The sequence below is a fragment of the Thunnus thynnus genome, chromosome 19 (genome assembly GCF_963924715.1).
Source record: "Thunnus thynnus chromosome 19, fThuThy2.1, whole genome shotgun sequence".
NCBI classification, from domain to species: Eukaryota; Metazoa; Chordata; class Actinopteri; order Scombriformes; family Scombridae; genus Thunnus; species Thunnus thynnus.
The window spans coordinates 14,261,442-14,281,827 of NC_089535.1; the positions used below are offsets into that span (position 1 = coordinate 14,261,442).

General features: G+C 39.7%; 1 protein-coding gene across 2 annotated transcripts in view; it reads left to right on the forward strand.

Moving 5' to 3' along the window:
- ass1 (argininosuccinate synthase 1) overlaps positions 1-20,386 on the forward strand; it is a 30,500-nt gene that overhangs the window by 1,152 nt on the left and 8,962 nt on the right. The window contains exons 2-11 of one of the 2 annotated variants that reach the window (XM_067573673.1): positions 2,575-2,709; positions 3,875-3,943; positions 5,758-5,946; positions 8,957-9,013; positions 9,153-9,227; positions 10,030-10,100; positions 10,207-10,237; positions 15,432-15,522; positions 19,143-19,227; positions 20,058-20,122. In XM_067573673.1, coding sequence (XP_067429774.1) covers positions 2,608-2,709; positions 3,875-3,943; positions 5,758-5,946; positions 8,957-9,013; positions 9,153-9,227; positions 10,030-10,100; positions 10,207-10,237; positions 15,432-15,522; positions 19,143-19,227; positions 20,058-20,122 — 835 coding nt within the window. In that variant the 5' untranslated portion in view covers positions 2,575-2,607. Of the gene's footprint in view, positions 1-2,555; positions 2,710-3,874; positions 3,944-5,757; positions 5,947-8,956; positions 9,014-9,152; positions 9,228-10,029; positions 10,101-10,206; positions 10,238-15,431; positions 15,523-19,142; positions 19,228-20,057; positions 20,123-20,386 lie in introns of those variants that run through there. The other variant, XM_067573674.1, reaches the window with a different exon arrangement.

The following is a 20,386-nucleotide window of genomic DNA, read 5'->3' on the forward strand; positions in this document are numbered from 1 at the left end:
ATGAGTTGTATCTCCCAGGATACGTTGCTCTAGTAAGGTATAAAAATGGTTATAATGGTAAACATTTTAATGTTTTATTTGATGAAGAGAAGTGATACATTCTTGTTTTCCCTGGTCATTAACATCACACATACTAGTTTTTAAACTGATTTTATAATTTCTATCAATGTATCGGATGACACAAGCTTCAGTTCTACCAATTCCATTTTTCAGCTGACAAAAAGACAAGGCACACACAAATGAACAACCACCTTAACTGATTCAAGAAATGTATTAATCTCATGTCCCCAAAATACTGAAGGTCAATGCGATGTTATAAAGACCACGACCTTAGCACACAGTGTTCCATTTAACCAAACAAAAGCAACTGAGGTTGGCAAAATGGCAAACATGATTATCATCATCCTGCCAACGTTCCCATGGCACCAAGATGAACTTTTGGCCCAATAAAACACCTTCTTGTGTGTTTTGACCACTTCCACTGCCGCAAACAAGTACTGCCTGCAGATAGTTCCAGTTGGGCTCCCAGTCCTCCCAGTAAGCTGAAATCGTTGGCATTCTAATCACACTCCAACTGGCTGTGGCACAAGGTTTCAAAATGCTAGTAATTTGCATTGACTCCAACTATGTGTGTCTCAGTTCTTCTTGCCACCTTTGTCTGGCAACCCTCAATGTCAAGCGGTAGCTTTGATTAGTAGGAGAAATATTTACTATTTAATGCCACCTCTCCCCTTTTCCATGAGTGGATCAAGAGCAGAGTTGCATATGAGTCAGTAGACATGAAGATAAATCTGCCACAGCTTGTCAAACTGGTTTGTTTGTGACTGGCGGTCATCATTCAGACAGGTGAGCTGTAACCTCTCAGGTGAGCTCTTTTGTTGTAGTGAAAGATCAAGCCATAAGTTCAGGAGTTGAATGAAAATTAATAATACAAATAGAAGTGTTTGAGATGATTTAAAGATAGGTTTGAGCATCACTGTGGCTCTGTCATGAAACTCTTGAGTTGTGTCGCCAAAAATCCACAAACTGAAAGGACAGACCAATCAGGTGAGGTTTGAAAACCTTACAGCTGGTAGTTACAGAGCAGCACATTACCTACAGGTTTCTATACATTTACTGTGACAGTCTATGATATGTTATTTTTAGATATTAATTTTGGCCTAAGATTTATAGTTAAGTAGTCTATCAACAAGATAAAATGTAAAAATCAGAGAAAGAAATCATGAGTCCGGTTCCAGACAAGTCAGCAAATGCATATTCAGCAAACGTTTTGCAGAGTCAGGCTCTTTTATGTGTGCATGTGTGTGCGCACATGTGTCTGTGAAAGACAAAGGAGCCATAGAAAGCCAGTACACATAGACAATTATTTTGGCTGTTCGACACAAAATCTCCCTAACAAAGTTAAAAGCTAACGTATGCCTGTGTGTGAGGGTACAAATAGGGTGATCAGTGACTGTTGACAGTTTGAAGTTAACCTGTGCGCGTGCTGGAAGGCATCCCTCCTGTTCATAGTTGAGTAAAATGTTTATATACTGAAAACTCTGTTTCACTACATATTTAAAACTAGTTGACTGGGCATAAAAGTGTACATAAAAGCCAAAAGTGTCTATAATTTTTTAATTTTTTTTATTTTTTGCCTCTGGCGCAAAAGACACTTTAGAAACATTTTTTAATGGGGTGAATCATTTTGTCACAACTCCACCTAGCTCGGTTACACACGTCACTGAAGAAGTTGCATCAGGATGTGAGGAAACTACCTGTGAGGATGTCATCATCATCATCCTCAGACCATGTGGCTCATATCTTCAGCTTTTTTATTTCAGTTGAAATACAGTTGCTTTAGTGTTTATTCTGTCAAGTGAGAATATCTAGAAAATAGACTACAAATTTAATTTTAGGACAGTTTGATGACAAAGTGTTACTGTCAAGTGAGATAGCTGTTTGTTAGGTTGGTAGACTAAAAATAGCTTCTTTTTTTTTTTTTTTTTTTTAAAAAGAAAGAAAACAGTGCACCTAATTTTTAAGCATATTTACGATACTCTTACATTTCGCTAGATATTTGTCACCTGACAGGATGTGCTCCCTCACTGTAAAGCACTGTTATTGCTCAGGTTGTCTCATCGTCAGGGATGTTTGTTAGAACTAGGACTGCAACTAATTATTATTAGCATTATTGATAAACTCGTCATCTAGTCCTCTAATTGTTTAGTCTGTAATTGTCAGAAAAAGTGAAAGTGAAAATGCCCATCAAGTTCCCAGAGCCCAATGTGAAATCTACTGATTGTGTTTGTGCTCTGCTCAACAATGAGGTGTTTAAATATAATCAGCAAATCCTCATATTTGATTCATAATCTGCTGCCCCAGGACTTAATCCAGAGCAGGACTGCTTGCTAAACCATGGACACAGATCAGACGTGGTCATTGATGTTGTTACAGATTGGATATTACAGGAGTTTGGTTTTGTTTTAACTCCCAAGTACTCTCAGCTTATATATTTACGTTTCCTCCCCAGCTTGGCAATAGTGACTGACATAATTTATTCACTGCTGTCTCTTCTCTGCTGCTACTCCACAGCTTCTTTACCTGTTGGACGAAAAAGCCATCATCATGTCTAAAGGTACCGTGATTCTGGCATACAGCGGCGGACTGGACACCTCCTGTATTCTTGTGTGGCTGAAGGAACAGGGCTACGATGTCATTGCGTACTTGGTAAGGTTCAGAGACCACATATGTGTGAAACGGGTGTCAGTTTGTGTCACGTGCCAGCTGCTTTTGCGTGTCATATACCTCTGAAGTTTTACAATTGGCTGTTTTCAGACAGCTGACACAATTTGTCACAGAGGCATATAGGAGTTCTCCATTGGCTGTCCAAAACGTCCAGTTGGAGGTACAACACCGGTTAACTCCCAACCATAGGATTTGGCTTCATAAAGCCAGTGCAAACCTAGCAGGATTTCCTTTTTGCTTTGGGGAGACAGAGAACTGCACAGCAGGCAGATTTTCTTGCTGTCTAACTTTTCATTCAGGGGTTGAGTAGGTCGGCATGGGGGGATGGGTAGTTCACGGCTGTGCCATGTGAGGTGCAGCCCTCAAACTCTTTTTGGCTTTAGCTCTTCAGGGTAGGAGAATAATAAGAATAGTAGGCACTTGATTTTTGTTGATGAAATTACAAACTATGCACTTGTGTGTAAAAAAAAAAAAAAAAACTGCGTCAAACAGTTCAGCACATGTTGATAATTACACAGAAATAACTGTTTGCAATGATAAGGTTGCTAATATCTGTATGTTTAAAAAATGCATACACAAGTATTAGTGCAGTATGCTTTCTGTTTGGTGTATTCTAATAGGAAAGACATTGATATAGTGCACTTACGATGTAATAAATTACAGGCTTTGAGTTTAACTTAAAGCCTGTTGAGTTTAACTCAAAACCTGCTAGGAAAACAAGCTAGAAAAGCACTCAAATTAAACTGATAAAGTACTAAAATATCAAAGAAGGCATACCAAAGAATTTGTGCTACAGATACAGCAGATGTCAGTTTTGCTTTCTACATCAATATCATGGGTTTTAGGCAGATATTCCCTTGTTTAGTGTTCAGCTCAGGAGATCAGACAGCCTCTTCAAGCCCTTAAGTGATATTCACGGTTGGTTTCAGCTGTGAGGAGGTTGTTACATCTCCTAAACGACGTGATCTGAATTACAAGATGGTGGATTGCCAGGCATAATACTTGCACAGGCTTGTGCCTGTTGTGTTCATACATGGACAGCTTGAATTTTATTCCACAGGAGCCCTCAAAACCAAAATAACTGCACAGATTCAATGAAAAATGTGTTTATTTGAATTACTATGATGTGCAATTTGTGTTTTTACAGGCCAATATTGGACAAGATGAAGATTTTGATGCTTCCCGGAAAAAGGCAGAGCACCTTGGGGCAAAAAAGGTGAGAGACAATTAAATATCAAATTAATGTCATAATGTGTCAAAATTATCAATATGGGAACAATAACAGACCTAAGCAGCTAGAATACAGTTAAGGAGACCAGTACATGGACTTACCCAATTTAAGGTCCTACACTGACTCACATTACTAATTCCAAGTTAGATCTTTCCAGAAGTCGACCCTGCTTACAGTAGATGAAAGCACTCTCCATGCACTCTGCCTCATATGTTCTGGCTTTAGAAACTTTTTAGAAGGAAATTTTCAAGTCCTTTAGTGAGATATCCGGTCTTAGTATTGACCCAAATCCACTCATGGCCATATTTGGTGTGAGACCGGATAACACTGCCCTGAGTAATAACATGTTCAACATTATTGCATTTAGAACCCTATTGGCAAGACGGTTAATTCTTTTAAAATGGAAACACAAATGCCCTCCCACACAGAGCAGATGGGTGAAAGACATGATGCTTCACATCAAACTAGAAAAGATAAAAAAGACTTTAAGAGGCTCTGTGAGGAGGTTCGCAAAGTATGGTCTCTCTTTTTTAGCTTATTACGATGGACTACAAATGTCGGTCTGGGATGAGGCACAGGCTGAAAACTCATAGGGCATCACATACACAATGGTTTTAGTTGGTCTTGAGATACATCTGTGCAGTGATATATTTTTACCAACCACCTCCCTTCCTCCCTCTCCCCCTCTTTTTTTTATATTTTTAGTATTATTACCATAAGACTGTACATCTTATTGGCATCACAACTTTTGATACCTACACACTCCTGTTATTACCATTTTTGCTTAGCAGGCGGTTACTATTATTTTTACTTAATACCTCAGTTATTCCTCTCTTAACTGCTGCCCAGGGTCTTGATGCTACTTGTATTTTCAATGTAATTATCTTAATACCATTATTATTTTTATTTCTTTATATTTTACCATCAATATCACTTTAAATTTTCTGCATTATCTATTTGTGTACTTTGACTTGTCCTTTTCTCTTTTTTATTATTTATGTATTACTATTATGTACTGTCACGTAAGGACGGTTGGGGTGGGAAGTTGGTTGGGGCTCATAAAGGGTCAATCTGTTGTTTATTTCACTGCCCAAAACAATATAAAGATGATTTTTTTTTTTATAAAGCATCAGACGAGTAATTTTGCATGTTCCTACCTAACATTTTCCAAAATTTCAGATAGATTTCCTAACTTTCAGGCAATAGATAGTTTTATTTTTTTTAAAAATCATAAGTATCCTCAAAATCCTTGCATGATAGCCGTGGACTGTTCTGACTGTTGTGTTTTTTGTCGGTACCTTTCAACATTCATCAAGTGTTCATGTCCAAGACATGAGAGCTGAATTGCAATCCTTTTGCAGAAAGACACATTAATATTTTCATTTTTTATGCCTATTTGCTTATAATTTGTCTTCTGCATTTGATTTCCCAGCAGCATAGTTCATGCATGCAGGGCTTTTTGGCAGCTGATGGTATTATCTCTGATATTTGAGCCTCCCTTTTGCACCTGGATGGACAACGAAGAAGTATTTTTTTTAAGAGAGTTTCTTGTTCTACAGCTGTACAAGTGTCAAGTCTCTTCATGTACTATGGCATAGCATACTGGAATAACTGGAAATCGAGAGCAGTCTCACTCTAATTCTAGAGTGAGAAAGGTTTCCTGCATTCACATCACATAATTGTGGGGAAGAGCTCTTTTGTGGTAAACAGTGAGTCATGAATGAAAATGGCCCACAGATGAATGAATTTAAGACTTTACACCAACCTCGTTTTGTGTCCCTGCCTCTGTTCCTGTGCAGGTTCTCGTTGAAGACCTGCGTGCCGAGTTTGTGGAAGACTACATCTGGCCCTCTATTCAGGCCAACGCCATCTATGAGGACCGATACCTGCTGGGCACCGCAATGGCTCGGCCCTGCATCGCCCGTCGTCAGGTTGAGATTGCACGCAGGGAGGGTGCCCAGTTTGTGTCCCATGGTGCCACAGGAAAGGTAAAGCAGACACAGGACCATAACACTACACTCTGAGGGAGGAATATTTAAAAAAAAAAAAAAATATATATATATATATATATATATATATATATATATATATATATATATATATATATATATATATATATATATATATATATATATATATATATATATATATATAGTCCCAGCCATAAAGACTTGTAAGTCCTTCAAAGTTGCCTTTAGCCTCTTGGTAGTTTCTCTGATCAATGTCCTCCTGGCTCAATCATCCAGTTTGGACGGACGGCCTGATCTAGGCAAGGTGGTGGTGGTGCCATACACTTTCCAATTTCTTAATGATACTCTGAGCAGTACTCAGAGGGATAGCTAAAGCCTTCGATATCTTTTTGTAGCCTAACTTGTGCCTTCCTACAACTTTATCCCGGAGGCATTTTTGAAAGCACTTTTGAACTATGGTGAATTCTTTGCAGTACTATGCACTACTAGTAGTGGAATCCTCAAGAAACAGCTGGTTTTATTCAGAAATAATCAAAATCACTATGACTGATGTCAGGTGGGGGGCAGTTTGCCTGGTTTTTGATCTGGAAGTTGATTGGTTGCACCACAGCAAGTTTATAATGGTATACTCAAAGGGGCTGATCACTTAACCACCCAGGTATTTCACTAGTTAATTTTTAATTATTAGGGGTCTGCAAAAAATCGATTCACATAAGAATCGCGATTCTGTCTCTGCCGATTCAGAATTGATTCACATTTTTCAGTCTTGCCACGACGCTGTTTTCCATTTTTTTCCTGACATGGATTAGCTTGCTAAATCCCATAGATGGCGCAATAACGCCGCCCCAGACCCAAATCCGGGGGCAAGAAAGAAGTGAAGTGTGTGTCATGGAGAGGCCGTGAGCAATGGAGTATCTGACAGAAAAACAAATACAACCTGTATTAATATTAATTCAGTAAATAGCGAAACTGCCCGTTTCATTACTTTATATTCATGTAGTAAATATACAAATATCAATTAGATTGTAATCTGCATGAGAAATTAAGAAAAAGAAACAAAATTGGTTAGCCTATAATAATCACTCGCTAATAGTGATCAATTTTCTTGTATACACTTTGCAGTTAAATGAAGCAGGCAGCTATTGTTTGTTTGATTTTGTAATTGAAGGAGGAATTTAAGTCATTTGAGGTTTTACACTTAGCAGTTTATCTTTGCAATCGTTTTTATTTTTGTATTAAGTATTCATTTTACCCTTTTGTCTCAAGGCCGCTTTGGTTTCCTATTGACTAAGTGGACTAAAGGAACATAAATCTTACTCAGGTTGACATTGAGTAGCAAATGTTTACATTTGATTCTGTGTGATCTTTATTTGAGACCTATAAAAGTGTCTACTGCAGGCAAATGGAAAGAGTAACTCAAAACATCAATCTAGAATCAAATCTATGAATGAACGGATTTTGAATCGCAAATCGATTGTGAATTGAATCGTGACCCCAAGAAGTCAAATCAAATCGAATCGTGCACCTCTATTAGCCTAATTATTGTCAAGAATACTTTGAAATGTTATTTTCACTTTGATGATGAGGGTTATAATGTGTACATACAGCTAAAAAAAAAGTTCACAGGGTATGATTACTTTCATTAGACACTGTAACTAAGGTCACTGTCCATAGTCTGGACGTAAGGCTTCAGTCTGTGTGCTTGCAGGGTTGAACATTAACTTTTTTTTTTAGTCAAATGGCAACAGTAAGCTAGAAATCTATCCTCCCTAGAGCCTTTTCTGTCTTCCCTCATTCAGACACTGTAATTTTCTTTAGTTAGTTATCTATTCATTGGAAGAAAATATATGTTTTCTGCTCTGTGAAATAGAAACAGATGTTATCATCTCTGCTGCCTGCACTTTTCTTCACACCTCAAATGAGTCACTGCAGTTCAAAGGAAAATGTGAATAGATCTGTGTGTTGTGGAGGCTGCCAAATGCCTGGCTGATTAGCAAGAGTAGGAATGAGAGAAAAATGTTGAATATTATACTGGATTCCATGCTAATAAGCCTAGATTTGTCTGTTATTCATTCTTATTGTCATTTCAGTAAGTTTCATGGATAGATTCTTTCGTGACATGCTTTTTTTTTGTTTTACCAAATCTGCTATGCTATGTTCATGTGTTACCAGAAAAATCAGGAATGCTTAACTTCCTACTGAGCTTCTAAACAGTGCTACATTCTCTAATTCTGTATTTATCTCAAAATGACACCTAATTAAATATACCAATGGGTTTCCTTAAAACTGGAAAATAATTGTAAAGAGAAAGTGTTTGTCTTTACAATTCGCTCTTGTAAAGTGTTTAGTCTGTTTCATGTTTTAAGGTCCAGAGGAAAATAAGGTGCTATTGAAGACAAAAACACAGTTGTAAGGGCACTCTTAAGTACATCAGTGATCCAAGTTGTAGTTATTAATAATACATAATGACAATATAATTGTATTACTATATTGATTATCATCTCTTAAAAATTACGCTGTGATTAATTAATATGTCTCTTTGGTCAGAATAATTTGATTTGGCCGGAATAGCTTTTCTTTATTTAAAGCACTGTACAGGCTTCAGCTAGTTGAAAAAACGTTCCGTGACAGTAAAAATCTGCATATCTGCAGAGGTAATAATATGGACTGTCTATAACCCCTGATGTGTGCGTGAAGGACGTACACACCACACATACACTGCTGCAACACCTGTATGTTCAACTTTATGGCAAAAAAACTACCACAAGAGATTCTCTGATCAAAATCATTTCCATAGTAACCAACCCATACCAGTTTACTGACGTTGCACTACCTCACAAGTATTACCACTTCAAATCTATTGAACAGAGGCTGTCATCTGGTCATCAGTGCAGTGCCCACATTTTCCCTGAAGATGGAGACAGATGCCACATCATAATTACAATACAGCCTTCAAGTAGTACTTTGAAACCTTACCTAAGTTACGTACATTTATACATGGACTATTGTGTGTTTTTGTATTTTTCAGGGCAATGACCAGATCCGTTTTGAGCTGACATGCTATGCCCTCTACCCTGAGGTTAAGGTGAGTTTGCTGTTTCACTGTCTTCATGTGATGGCATGTACTTGTTTGATGCGGCATCTGTTGAAACGATGATGATGATGATGATGATGCTGCTGCAGTGGGGACGACACGCTCACTCTCTCTGGTTTTTGCTGTTCAGATCATCGCACCGTGGAGGATCCCTGAGTTCTACAACCGCTTCCAAGGAAGAGCAGACCTGATGGAATATGCACAGGTAACTCCATCTGTACAGTCACAACATCTACAGAAATGAGAAATTCACATGAAATTCAGTTTGTTGGTGTCTAGGTTATTTTCTGTAGTTTGTCTATAAAATGTCCAAAATAATGACATATGCCTATCACAAGTTTGTTTGACAAACAGTCCAAAAATACTCTACTGTATTAAAAATAGTCACTATGTTTTTCCTGAAATGTTTTGGATGGTTTCTCAGCAGCAAATCACTTCATCTAATGTAATGAATTTAGAGGCTCATACTGAAGAAAGCGATATGAAATATTATTACTCTACTCTACTCTTTGCCTGTAATCTAATTTCACACTTAAACCCACATTAATAGTTAGTCTTTGCATTCAGATTTATGTTACTTAGACCACACACACACACACAGTCATGAGCTGTTTGTCCACATGGACCCATCAGATGGTGGTCTTGGTCCAGTTTACCCACTAGAGGGTAGTCATGATTTTTTTTTTTAGTCAACACCGCTCTCTTTCTGGCTTATGAAGGGAGGACTTGTGAAATCATGCAATCTTCAAACTGAATTTGTCGACTTATCATTTGCACATTCCAAAAACTATCTTTCTTTCTTGGTTGTTTTTGCTCTTCTCATCGTGGAATCTTAAAGACAAAAGCAGTTTGGAGAAACTGATCTATTATGGTTACACAGCGTGTCACAAACCAGCCTCTGGTTCTATGCATCAGAAGTTTCTGTATGGACAAGTACAGCTTTTGTGTTTTTACCTTACAGGCAAACAGTGTGTATCATAACAACTGCTTTCTCTTTCAAACTGTAGAAACACAGCATCCCTGTGCCCGTCACTCCTCAGGCACCCTGGAGCATGGACGCCAACCTCATGCATATAAGGTGGGTCGGGCTAGTGTGATACACCCTCTTTAGTTTCTGTTTCAATATTTTATTTTTCAATCAGAATTAAACAGACTGTAATTGTCTTAATAATGTTTCTTAACAGCTACGAGTCTGGCATCCTGGAGAATCCCAAGGTAAGACCAGTTCCCTTTGACACATCTGCAAATGTTATTAATTAATGAGCACTGGTTAAATGCCAAGAAGGCAAATAGAGAGTCATGGAGTGTTTGATATAACATGTACTGTCTTTCGCACAATTATATGTTCACTGACAATACTGACATCAAAGTGGTTTATTTATAATCTTAATCACTGATACCATGATTCAAGAACCTGTGAAATTGAAACTAAACTGAAGACAGCTATTTGTACAGATGAAAACAAAGGTGTACCTGAAGAGTTTAGAGAAAATTCCAAAGAAGACATACTAAACATCTGGACAGCTGTCATATTATCAACTGTTCTTCTCTATGTTTTGTACAACTAATGCATCATGATATAGTCAATATGAGATACAGAGTAATGTCTTATCATCACGTGCTTCTCTTCTCTGATGCTGAAATTAATAGATATACAACCAGAGACATAATTACACAGAATATTTGTTAACCTACACAGAAATAGTTTATAAAATTGATACAGTTTGATATTGACTACAGTAAGTAATCTGTGTCCTCCTCCATGACACACAATTTAGGTGTCACTTTCACAACAGCAGACAGACAAAATATTACACATTTTTCGTACAGTTCAAATCCACTTGGATTGACCATAAAAATAACACGGCAGTAAGCTTACTGTCCCTTCTGCTGACCCATGCCAGTCCCACCAGAGACAAACACGACTCACTCTCCCACAGTGTCATGGGTGAGACAGAGTTTTGATCTCGGCAGGGGTCGGAGGTCAAAGCAGTACATACAGGTTGCCCTCAGTGACCCTCAAAGCTACCATCCCTTGGTCGCTATGTCTGTGTCTCTGTCTCTCCTCACCCCGGGTCCTCGCCGGGCCCTGGGAAGAGCCTGGGACACACAGACACTGACTTGTCGTCAGCAACGCTTCGACTAATTCCCGATTTCATGGGAGCCAGGGAGGGGGAAGGGTTAGGGCGTTGCGCCCAGCTGGGGCCTCCTGAGTTCCAGCCCCAACTCCTCGGGACCTCATTGTTCCACTGGTTGCGTCGCCGCGGGCTGCGACGTGGGAGGGGAGCCATTTCATCGTGACACCGTGACACCAAAATGTCACCAGTAACAGTAAAGTACAAAGACAGCGTGCCAGACAGATGAGTTCCCAATGGACGGGGTGTCACAGGGAGGCGAGGGGTCCCGCGCTGCTGGAGTGGAGATGCAGGGGTAGGGCCACTGTAACTCAGACCTCTATCTCTCTCGCTCTCTTTCTCTGTCCCTTTCCCACCCCTCCACTGCCTCTTTAGCGGTCGGCCTGTTGAGAAATGTTATGAAAAGAATGAGACAAACCAGCTCAATAGCATAGCGATATATGATGACAGTATTGTGTAACTGATTTCTTTCAGTCTTTTTGTGTTGGACCATTTACTCCAATATTGAATCGATTAATGGCATTAAATACAATGAAATATTTATGGTGCAGGGGTCCAGAGTGGTAAAAGGATTTGAATACATTACCCGGGGCATGAAATGATATCATGAATGAGCTGTAATAATTGAGTAATTTTCAATAGCTAAAGCCCTTGACCCCTCTGGCAATTGGACTTTTTCCAAGTATGTTTATTAATTGGGGTCAGTATAAACATCACAACAACAAAATCACAATATAATATCTTGATTTAACATTAATTTAAATGCTACTTATAACTGGAAACCCCCCAAAATACCCAATAATGCAACAACAAAGTGAATTTCTCACCCAAATCTTCAAACCAATGTGACAGATTCTGATTGACCTAAGAGGTCATCTTAAAGAGGTCATCTTGTTCTAAGTATCTCCTCTCTGTATCAACCTCTCTCCTCCAGTTACAGCCCTAAAGGCACAGGGCGGACCTCAACTATTCAAACCCCCCGTATATACTTCCCCCCCCCCCCCCCCCCCCCCCCCCCCCACCTGTGTTACAATGGCCCCTCTCTGCTCAACACAGTCAGATTAGGAAATGTCCAAATGGTCGCTCATATGTTCTCCTGTAGATAAGAGTCGGCAGAGTTCAGGTTACTCTGTGATTAACACCGTATCCTTGCTGATAACCCCGAACCATCTTGCCTGTAGCACAATGGCCCGATGCCTTTTGATTTTACTCACCTACATGTGGCAGCGTTAACCTATGTGAAAACATGCACCCAGGGCAACTTCAGCTAGCCTCTGTCATGTTTACAGAGTCACATTTAATGATTTTAGTGCATAGCTGTCAACTGCGTTAAGTTGGTGGTTGTTGTAAAGTTGCAGAAATCATGCTCCCTTTCAGATCCTGGAGATTTTAAAGGATATCCTTTTATATCTCATTTGGTTTTGACCAGGGGAGACAACAATGGATTGTTTTACACTTAATATATGTCTTATGTCACATTTCTTATATTGTGCTATTTCATCAAATTGAATTAGCAATATGCCAATTGTTAGACGTCTCCACAACCTCCAGTTCCCTCACTATCTCCTCTCTCTCTGTGTCTTTCCACACATGAGCAGTCAGGGCCCACCCTGAGGCAGCCCGACACTCGTCCTAAGTCATTAAAACATCAGCTCAGTCTTAATTATACCTTCTGTCAGTGAGCTTCCCCTGGCCCACTCCGTTCTTTGATCAGAGAGTTGATGGGCCACTGCTCGTGTTGACCAGAAGTAAAGGAGCGTAACGCCCAAGCCCCTGTTCACCTAGAGGAAATGAAAACTTGTTTTCTGCTGGTTGCATGGCTGGCTGGAAAGATGGATGGACAGAAGACTGCCCGTAGGGGAAGGAAGTGGGCTTGTAGGTGTATGTATGCATGTGAATGCGTGCTTTGAAGCAGAGAGGTCGGCGTTTGTCATGTGCCTTTGCTTCCCTCAGGTGTGATTTGTCTGACCTGTGATACTTAGCTGCGTCCATCTCAGCGACGCTGTAGCTCTGCCTCCGTGTAGAAGTGCCTGTTGTCCTCATTAAATTCAGCCGAGGGCCTAACATTAACCAAAACGTCCTGGGTGTTAAGAATGTAAATATCTCTGCAGCACATCACGTGCGTATTGTTTTATTCGTGTCTCAATTTGCCACGTTTGCATTTTAAAGAGAAGGACAGACTTGAAACGTGGTGATTTAAGCGTCATTTCCGATCCATTGCGCCAAAGATGTTTTTACCATCCTCTCCTATCTCCTTCTCAGCTCTCCTTTTCCTTTCTCCCCCCCCCACCCCCCCCCCCGTTCTCCCTCCTGCCACCTCTCCCTCTCTTTTGGCCCCGTTGGCTTCGATTGAAAACCAATGAGGCAACTAATATGTGGAAAGATAGAAATTTACTTGCTTTAAGTTCATGCGTCAGCCTTCTTCTTTGCTGTATGGGCCACGTTTAGCACAACAATATGGCAGAAGCAAAGACTGCCAAAGGAGCTGCTCTGTGCTACATGATGGTGCGCTTCACGCCCCATTTCCCACCAATACCCACCGCCCCCCCGCCTTCTCTATCTCTACCTTTTCCTCTCTTTCAGGGCCATGGCTTTGGGACAGGTCCACCTGCAGGGGGTTTGAATTGAAATGCATTGATCTCTCGCACACTGGAAACAAGCCTATTCCCTTACTTTTCCTTTTTTTTCTCTCTTTGAGTTTGAGCTCTATCTTTGTAGTGTGCATGAGTTTTCAAATATTACTCAGCCAAAGACATGAGTTTGTATAAAATTACATAAATTGATCAGATGGAAATTGTTCTTATGAGGCTTTTCCTCTAAGCTATGAATGGAAATTATTATTTGTATCTGTTTTGCCAGAAAGACTAAATATGAAGCTGCTAATTTAATTAATGCATAACATGTTAAAAACTATAAGAAATGATATATAAAAACTGCTTAATAGTAGTTCAAAACCTGCATTCAACTAATACTACTATAGTTAATGCTTCTATGTGCAATACTGTATTTTATCTGAAGGTTGGAAATGACAACCGTTGGTTTAAAACCAGCATACAACACCACAGGAAACAGTGTCTTTCTCATTCTCCGGTATTTAAAATTCAGTTCATCTTTTCCCCCCCTCAAACAGTATGCATCAAAAGGCTTTTTAGGGTAGTCATTTTGCTCCTCTCCTGTTCGCTCTCATTTGGCATCTTTCAGGGCGCTGAGGCAGAAAATAAAGGAGAGGGAGACGACGGGCGCCTTCCCGGTCAATTTTGGTGTTTAGTTAAAAGGAAGGAAAGTGATTGCGCTGCTCGTTTTCTCCTCGCTGACAGGCGGCGAGCAGATGCCGATTAGTTATTGTATGATGATTCAGTGTCTGGTAAAGCTTTCCATTTAAATGCACCCAGTAGTTATTTTGCATAGTCCCCCTGCAATTTGCCTCAGCTCAGGACACATTGGCCATCGTCTTGTCCTAATGCTGTGTAATTGTTGGAGGGGCACATTGCTGGGCGGACACGTCAGACCGCCGTGCTCTTTTTAGGTCCCAAACGTGACTTATTGAAATCGCTCCCACCAACTGGGAAAGCAAACAAACGTCTGTCACCCAGAACAAGTTTAGTGGATTTAGGGTGTGGACTTGAACGCTTTTGTCGTGTGATGCCCGTTTAGTGAAATTCTTTAATTTGAACATAAAATAGAAGAAATATGAGAGAATCAACACTGGAAGATGAGAGGAAGTGAAGACAGGAAGGGAAGACACCTGATAGAAACAGTAGATCAGAGATTTTTACAGACCGGCAGAATAGTATGGAGGACTGCTACCACTGCTCAAATAGCTTCTGTCTTAGTATCAGGTGTGTTTTGACTTGTCAAGTGTTTGCTGTTCTTGCAGATGTGAAGTAATTTCTTTCTTTTGCCCTTTCCCTCTCTCTCGTTCTCGCTGCATCCCACTTTTCCCCGCCTTCCCCTGTGGCGAAGGGCCACGCGGGAGAAAATGAAACCAAATAGAGGAGAAAAATGGAACATTGATTTTTTTTTTTTTTTTTTTTTTTTTTTTTGTCTTCGCTCCACTCCTGAAGGTGTTTTCAGGTTTCTCCTTTTTTCACGCATCATCCTCTCTTTTCTTCTACCTGCCGTGTCTCAAGTTGTCCGTTATCACCTCACACAAAAGTCTCCACATCCGCTTTGATGAGGTCTCAAAAGGTCCTGGTTATTCATCAAGGGGAATGAAGTGTGTGAAATAGAGAGAGTGAGTGTATTTTTTCTTTTTTTGTGTGTGTGTTTTTCAGAGCCACGCTCCCGTTGACCTGTACCAGATGACCAAGAACCCAGAAGATTCTCCCACTACCCCCGATGAACTGGAGATCGAGTTCAAAAACGGTTTGTGTGCTTGCAACATGTGTCACCTGTTGATTCCTCTGTCCGTCAGTCTGTAACTACACAACTAAAACATACAGTAATTTCTGATGTAGACTGAAGAAAGTACTGTTCTCCATTCAGTCAAACTGAACAAAGAAATTTTATTATTATTTCCCTGATCGGAAATGCAAAATTTATGTCAAAATTAAGTGTACGCCAGAGCATTACCTGCCTTATTTGTTGCGTGTCAGTTCTAAACTTCTATAATGCATCTGTTAGGGATGATGACACTCAGTGTCCAGTCCAGTCCACTACTCTTGATGTTACTTAACATTTGTGGTAATTGCCGCAGGGCTACAGCTCTCACGCTGACCCAGCTGCACTTTATCACCATTCCTGACCACCCAGACTTATCCTTAACCCCTCACTGCATTACTTGGTCCAAAGCTGCCATGTTTGGCCCCGGGGCACACACACAGGCCGGAAGCATTAAGTCCAGCTAATACACAGAGCCCTGAGGGGCCAGAGAAACGCTCATTAGGTATATTGCCACAAGGCCGGGCTGAATAGTGGAAAGTGTCACATGTTTGTGCAAAGAGAAAATGGCAAGAACCATCCAAGCCTGGGGCAAATGTCACAGATGTCCCATCATCCCTGGTCACCAGTGGAGGCTGAAGAGCGCTAACATCAATCGGCTGAGAGACACTAGCTTCTCTTATCACATAGGCCCAACAGACAGCTTTATGAGCTATAAATGTGATTTAAGGGAATTTCAGAATGTTATTGGAATATTTGCAATCAGGCTGGCAAAAATATATTTTTTTAATATTCAGATTAAAGCGCCATTCAGTAGTCAACATGTATCTGCATTTGAAATGGTGTTCACTTTACCAGTTCCCTAAAGCAAATGTTTAACTATAAAACAAGTAGGTTGGTGTCAGTTCAGCTGGAGATGAGAGATGCTTTTGTAAAACAGTGATGCAGTAGTAAAGCCTAGTCTGGTTTCGCGGGTTCTTTGCGGTCCTGCGCTCCGTTTTCACACATATTCTCTGTGCCTTTATTGAGCACCCTATGACAAAAGCTGTTTTAGTTGTCCACACAAAGGCCCGAGCCTACTCCTCCCTCTGAGCACAAGATCAGCACAAGAATGTTTCATTTCATTCCCCCTCCCACCTTTTCATCCCTGCCTTTTCTCACCAAAGTTTTCTCACTGATTAAAAAAGAATATTTAACGACAGGAACCTTTTCCCCCGTCAAACACTTTTTTTTAAGAAAAAGAAATCATCCCTCCCTCCTTTCATGCCAAAGAAGTGGAGAGGAAAAAGAGACAGAGAGGAAAAATGTAAAGCAGTAATTTTTCCTACAACTGTGTCTGCGCTCCCATTGTCTGCACTGTTAGGCAGCGAAAAAACTGAAGAAAAGGATCACGGGGGAGAAAAAGACCCCTCAGTGAATGATAGAACCCGCATGATGGAGAGAGTGAGAAAAAGAGAGCACGGGGACGAAAGGCCAGCCCCTAGACTCCCACGTTCAGACACTCACTTAATTTATTTGAAGTTTAATCTAATTATTAGGTATCTGGGAGGGGTGCAGTTTTAATAATGCACCATCCATACTGCCCTCTCCTGCACTTTGAGGTACTTTTTTTCTTCTTCCATGGGAGCCACCGAGATTCCCGCGATATGAGAATGGCCCATCAAACAAAGCCCTTGTCTAAAAAAATTTGTCAAGTCCTTCATGTGTCACTCCTATCAGGGCTTTGTAAACGCCGGCTGAAAGGCGACCAGAAGTGCTGCTCTTCTCTTCAAAGCAATTTGACTGGCAACTACAAGTATGCCGTATGAGTTGTGCTGAATGCTGGATAGATGGAGAGAGTGAATATCAGCAATTTTTTTTTTTTTTTTTCTCATTTCCCCTCAAACTGTTATATTTCCTTCTAAACACATGTGTGCGCACACACACACACACACACACTCCTTTTCACCCATGTCTCTGTTTGTTTCCCTCGCCTCCACCTTTGGCCCATGTTGCTCATTGAAGGCCACGAATAAGCAGGTCCATGACAGTGATTGATGTGTACTTGGTTTAAGTGGCTTTAGAGAGGAAGTGTGTAAAGTGAACGTGGGTGTCTTTTTTTTTCTCGTCTTTTTAAGAAAAGCTCTGTGTGTGTGTGTGTGTGTGTGTGTGTGTGTGTGTGTGTGTGTGTGTTTGTGTGTTAGAGATGTGGCGATAGGAAGTTTTGGTGATGAATCTGCAAGTGGTTTTGTCTCCTGCACATGCGCATGAACACACAAACGCTCAGTGGCGCAAAAAAAAAAAAATCTCAGCGCTAAAAGAGAGTATGGGTAACAAAGCTGCGTGTGTAATTGAATTAGGTAAAGGCCTGCCCACGATTTCACAGCTTTCAAATGAGCAGGGCCTTTGAATTTATTAGCCCTTCTCACACCACCTTTTGTAATGGTTTTCACTTTTAGCTGGCGACTATTGATTTCAGTGACTGAGATAATGAGTGATTGTCAGCAGATTTCATCAACTCTTTGCTGTTTTTTTTTGACAGTTTAGTCAGTTGAAATTAATTTTTCCATTAGTTTTTGAAAGGACAATTCTCAAAATTAACTCGGCTGAGTAAAGGTTAATTTTTTTAAAATAATTGTTCTGTGTGGGCTTTGTGCTGATTGCTTCTCTGATCTCCTGTGAAAATCACCTGTGTTCGTGTCTTTCCTTTTTCAAAGAGTAAAGACCAGTCCGGCAAGTAATATCAGACTGTGTTGCATTCATGCCTGAATTGCATGTCATTACTTTTGCATTGAGGCACATTTTGACTGCAGTTGTTCTGCTAATGGGTGTTATAATACAAAGATTCATACAGATGCTTCTTTGTTTTCTAAAAAAAAAATAAAATCTGTTCATTTCTTTGGCAACAAAGGACATCAAAAACCAGAAACAACAATATAAAAGATGATTTATGGTGAGGGAACTCAATGAGAGCAAAATAATAACTGTTACAGTCAAATTATTCTGTTTATTCTCATAACAGAAGCATAAGCCAGCTGCAAGGTATCAATTTGACTGCCACCATCTTTATCCAGTGGCGTATTGAATACTTCATGTGTATATTTCTTGTAGAAAATGTTCACTGCTTTCATATTTTTTATCGAGTTACAGATGCATGTTTTTGAATAGCTTTATCCCAGGTACCAGTAAAGTGAAATATGTCATACTTTGAATAATGCATGTTACTGACAGCTATACAAGAAATATACATTTTATTATAGTAAGTTAGAGTAAATGTGCAGTATTATAAAGGGTCAAATTTAACAACCATCTGCTTTGCTGCAGGTGTCATTTCTTGTATCAAAAAATCAGTGATAAGTTAAATTTACTTTGAGTCCATTCAGGAAAAATAAAACTTTATCATACTACATAGAAAACATTACGCATTTGAACCTCAAACGAAAATGCGTTGTAGATGGAGACATTTGTTTTGCTTTAATCTGATTGTAACATTATTTGACGTTACCAGAAGATTTGAGTACATTATAAGTCAAATAAATCAAACATTTAGAGATTAGTAATGTTTTTTTGTATGCTCAATGTATCTCAGTGCAATATCAGTTAATAAATCAACATTTTCCCTTCAGGAGTGCCTATCAAGGTGATCAATATGAAGGAAAACAAAACCAAGGACACACCACTGGAACTCTTCACATACCTCAATGAGATCGGGTAAGCATTGAGCTGAGGCTTATTCTAATATCTATAAAACATTTCTTGAAAAGACATTTTAGGGTATGTGTACGGTTTGTTTGATATCAGATGTAAGAAAAGTCTTTCAATAAGAATAGTGTTCCCAGAGGTTGAGGAGTGGTTAAGTTCATCAACTCTGGAATAATGTTCGTCTGTCCCTGTCGGCCTGGGATCGAATCCCACCAGAGTTCTCCCTCCTGTGTCTCCTCCGTTCCGTCTCCCTCTTTGCTTTCCAACTGTCCGAATAAATGTAAAGTTCTAGTTGAGTCAACTGATGCCAAAGGAAACGTGTGTTTTCTCTACCACTATGGTTTAAAAATTGTTGTTAAGCTTCAGTATATGAATAATAGATGAGATGAGAGGATGTAAGAGAGTAATGACGGAGACGGACTGGATGTAGTAGATGCCACAGGTTGTGCTGATGCTTGATAATGACTTCACCAATTTATGCTGACAGTTTTATTGTTTATTGATAAGAGGATCCCCGTTAGCTTCCACTGACATGAGTGCTAGTTTTCCAGGGGTCTGTTAGTACACACAAATATACATCGGACAAAATCTATACATGAGCAGTTATTAAAAACAAAAGTTAAAAGAGGAATATGAAATAAAACAAAATAATTAATAACACAGTCAGTTTAAAAGAAGATACATACTGATACATAACCAAATGGATATATGTTAGGTTTGACTTTGGGATTAGCAATGTTGAAATGAGGAGAAATGAATTAAAATGAATTAGAAATGAATGTACAAGTGTGTGTGTGTGTTTACTGGAAGATGTCTGGCTCTCTCTGTCATTCTCTTAGAGGAAAGCACGGAGTGGGCCGCATCGACATCGTGGAGAACCGTTTCATCGGCATGAAGTCCAGAGGTAAGGAATTAAAAATTGTATTTCTAATCGTCTGTCTTGGTTATGACATTTCTTCAAATTTGTGTCAAATTAGTCTGACAAGTTTCCTCATTTACACAATCAATGATATGCACTATAAATGCAGCTAGATGGACATATTTGCACTTACTCTAAAATATGTCTCTATTTTAATTTTTTCATCCATTCAAAAGCCTTCCTTTCAGTATCTAGGGCTTTCATGCAATTTGCAGTTATTTTACGTGAGTGCTTTAAGTGTCACGCTCG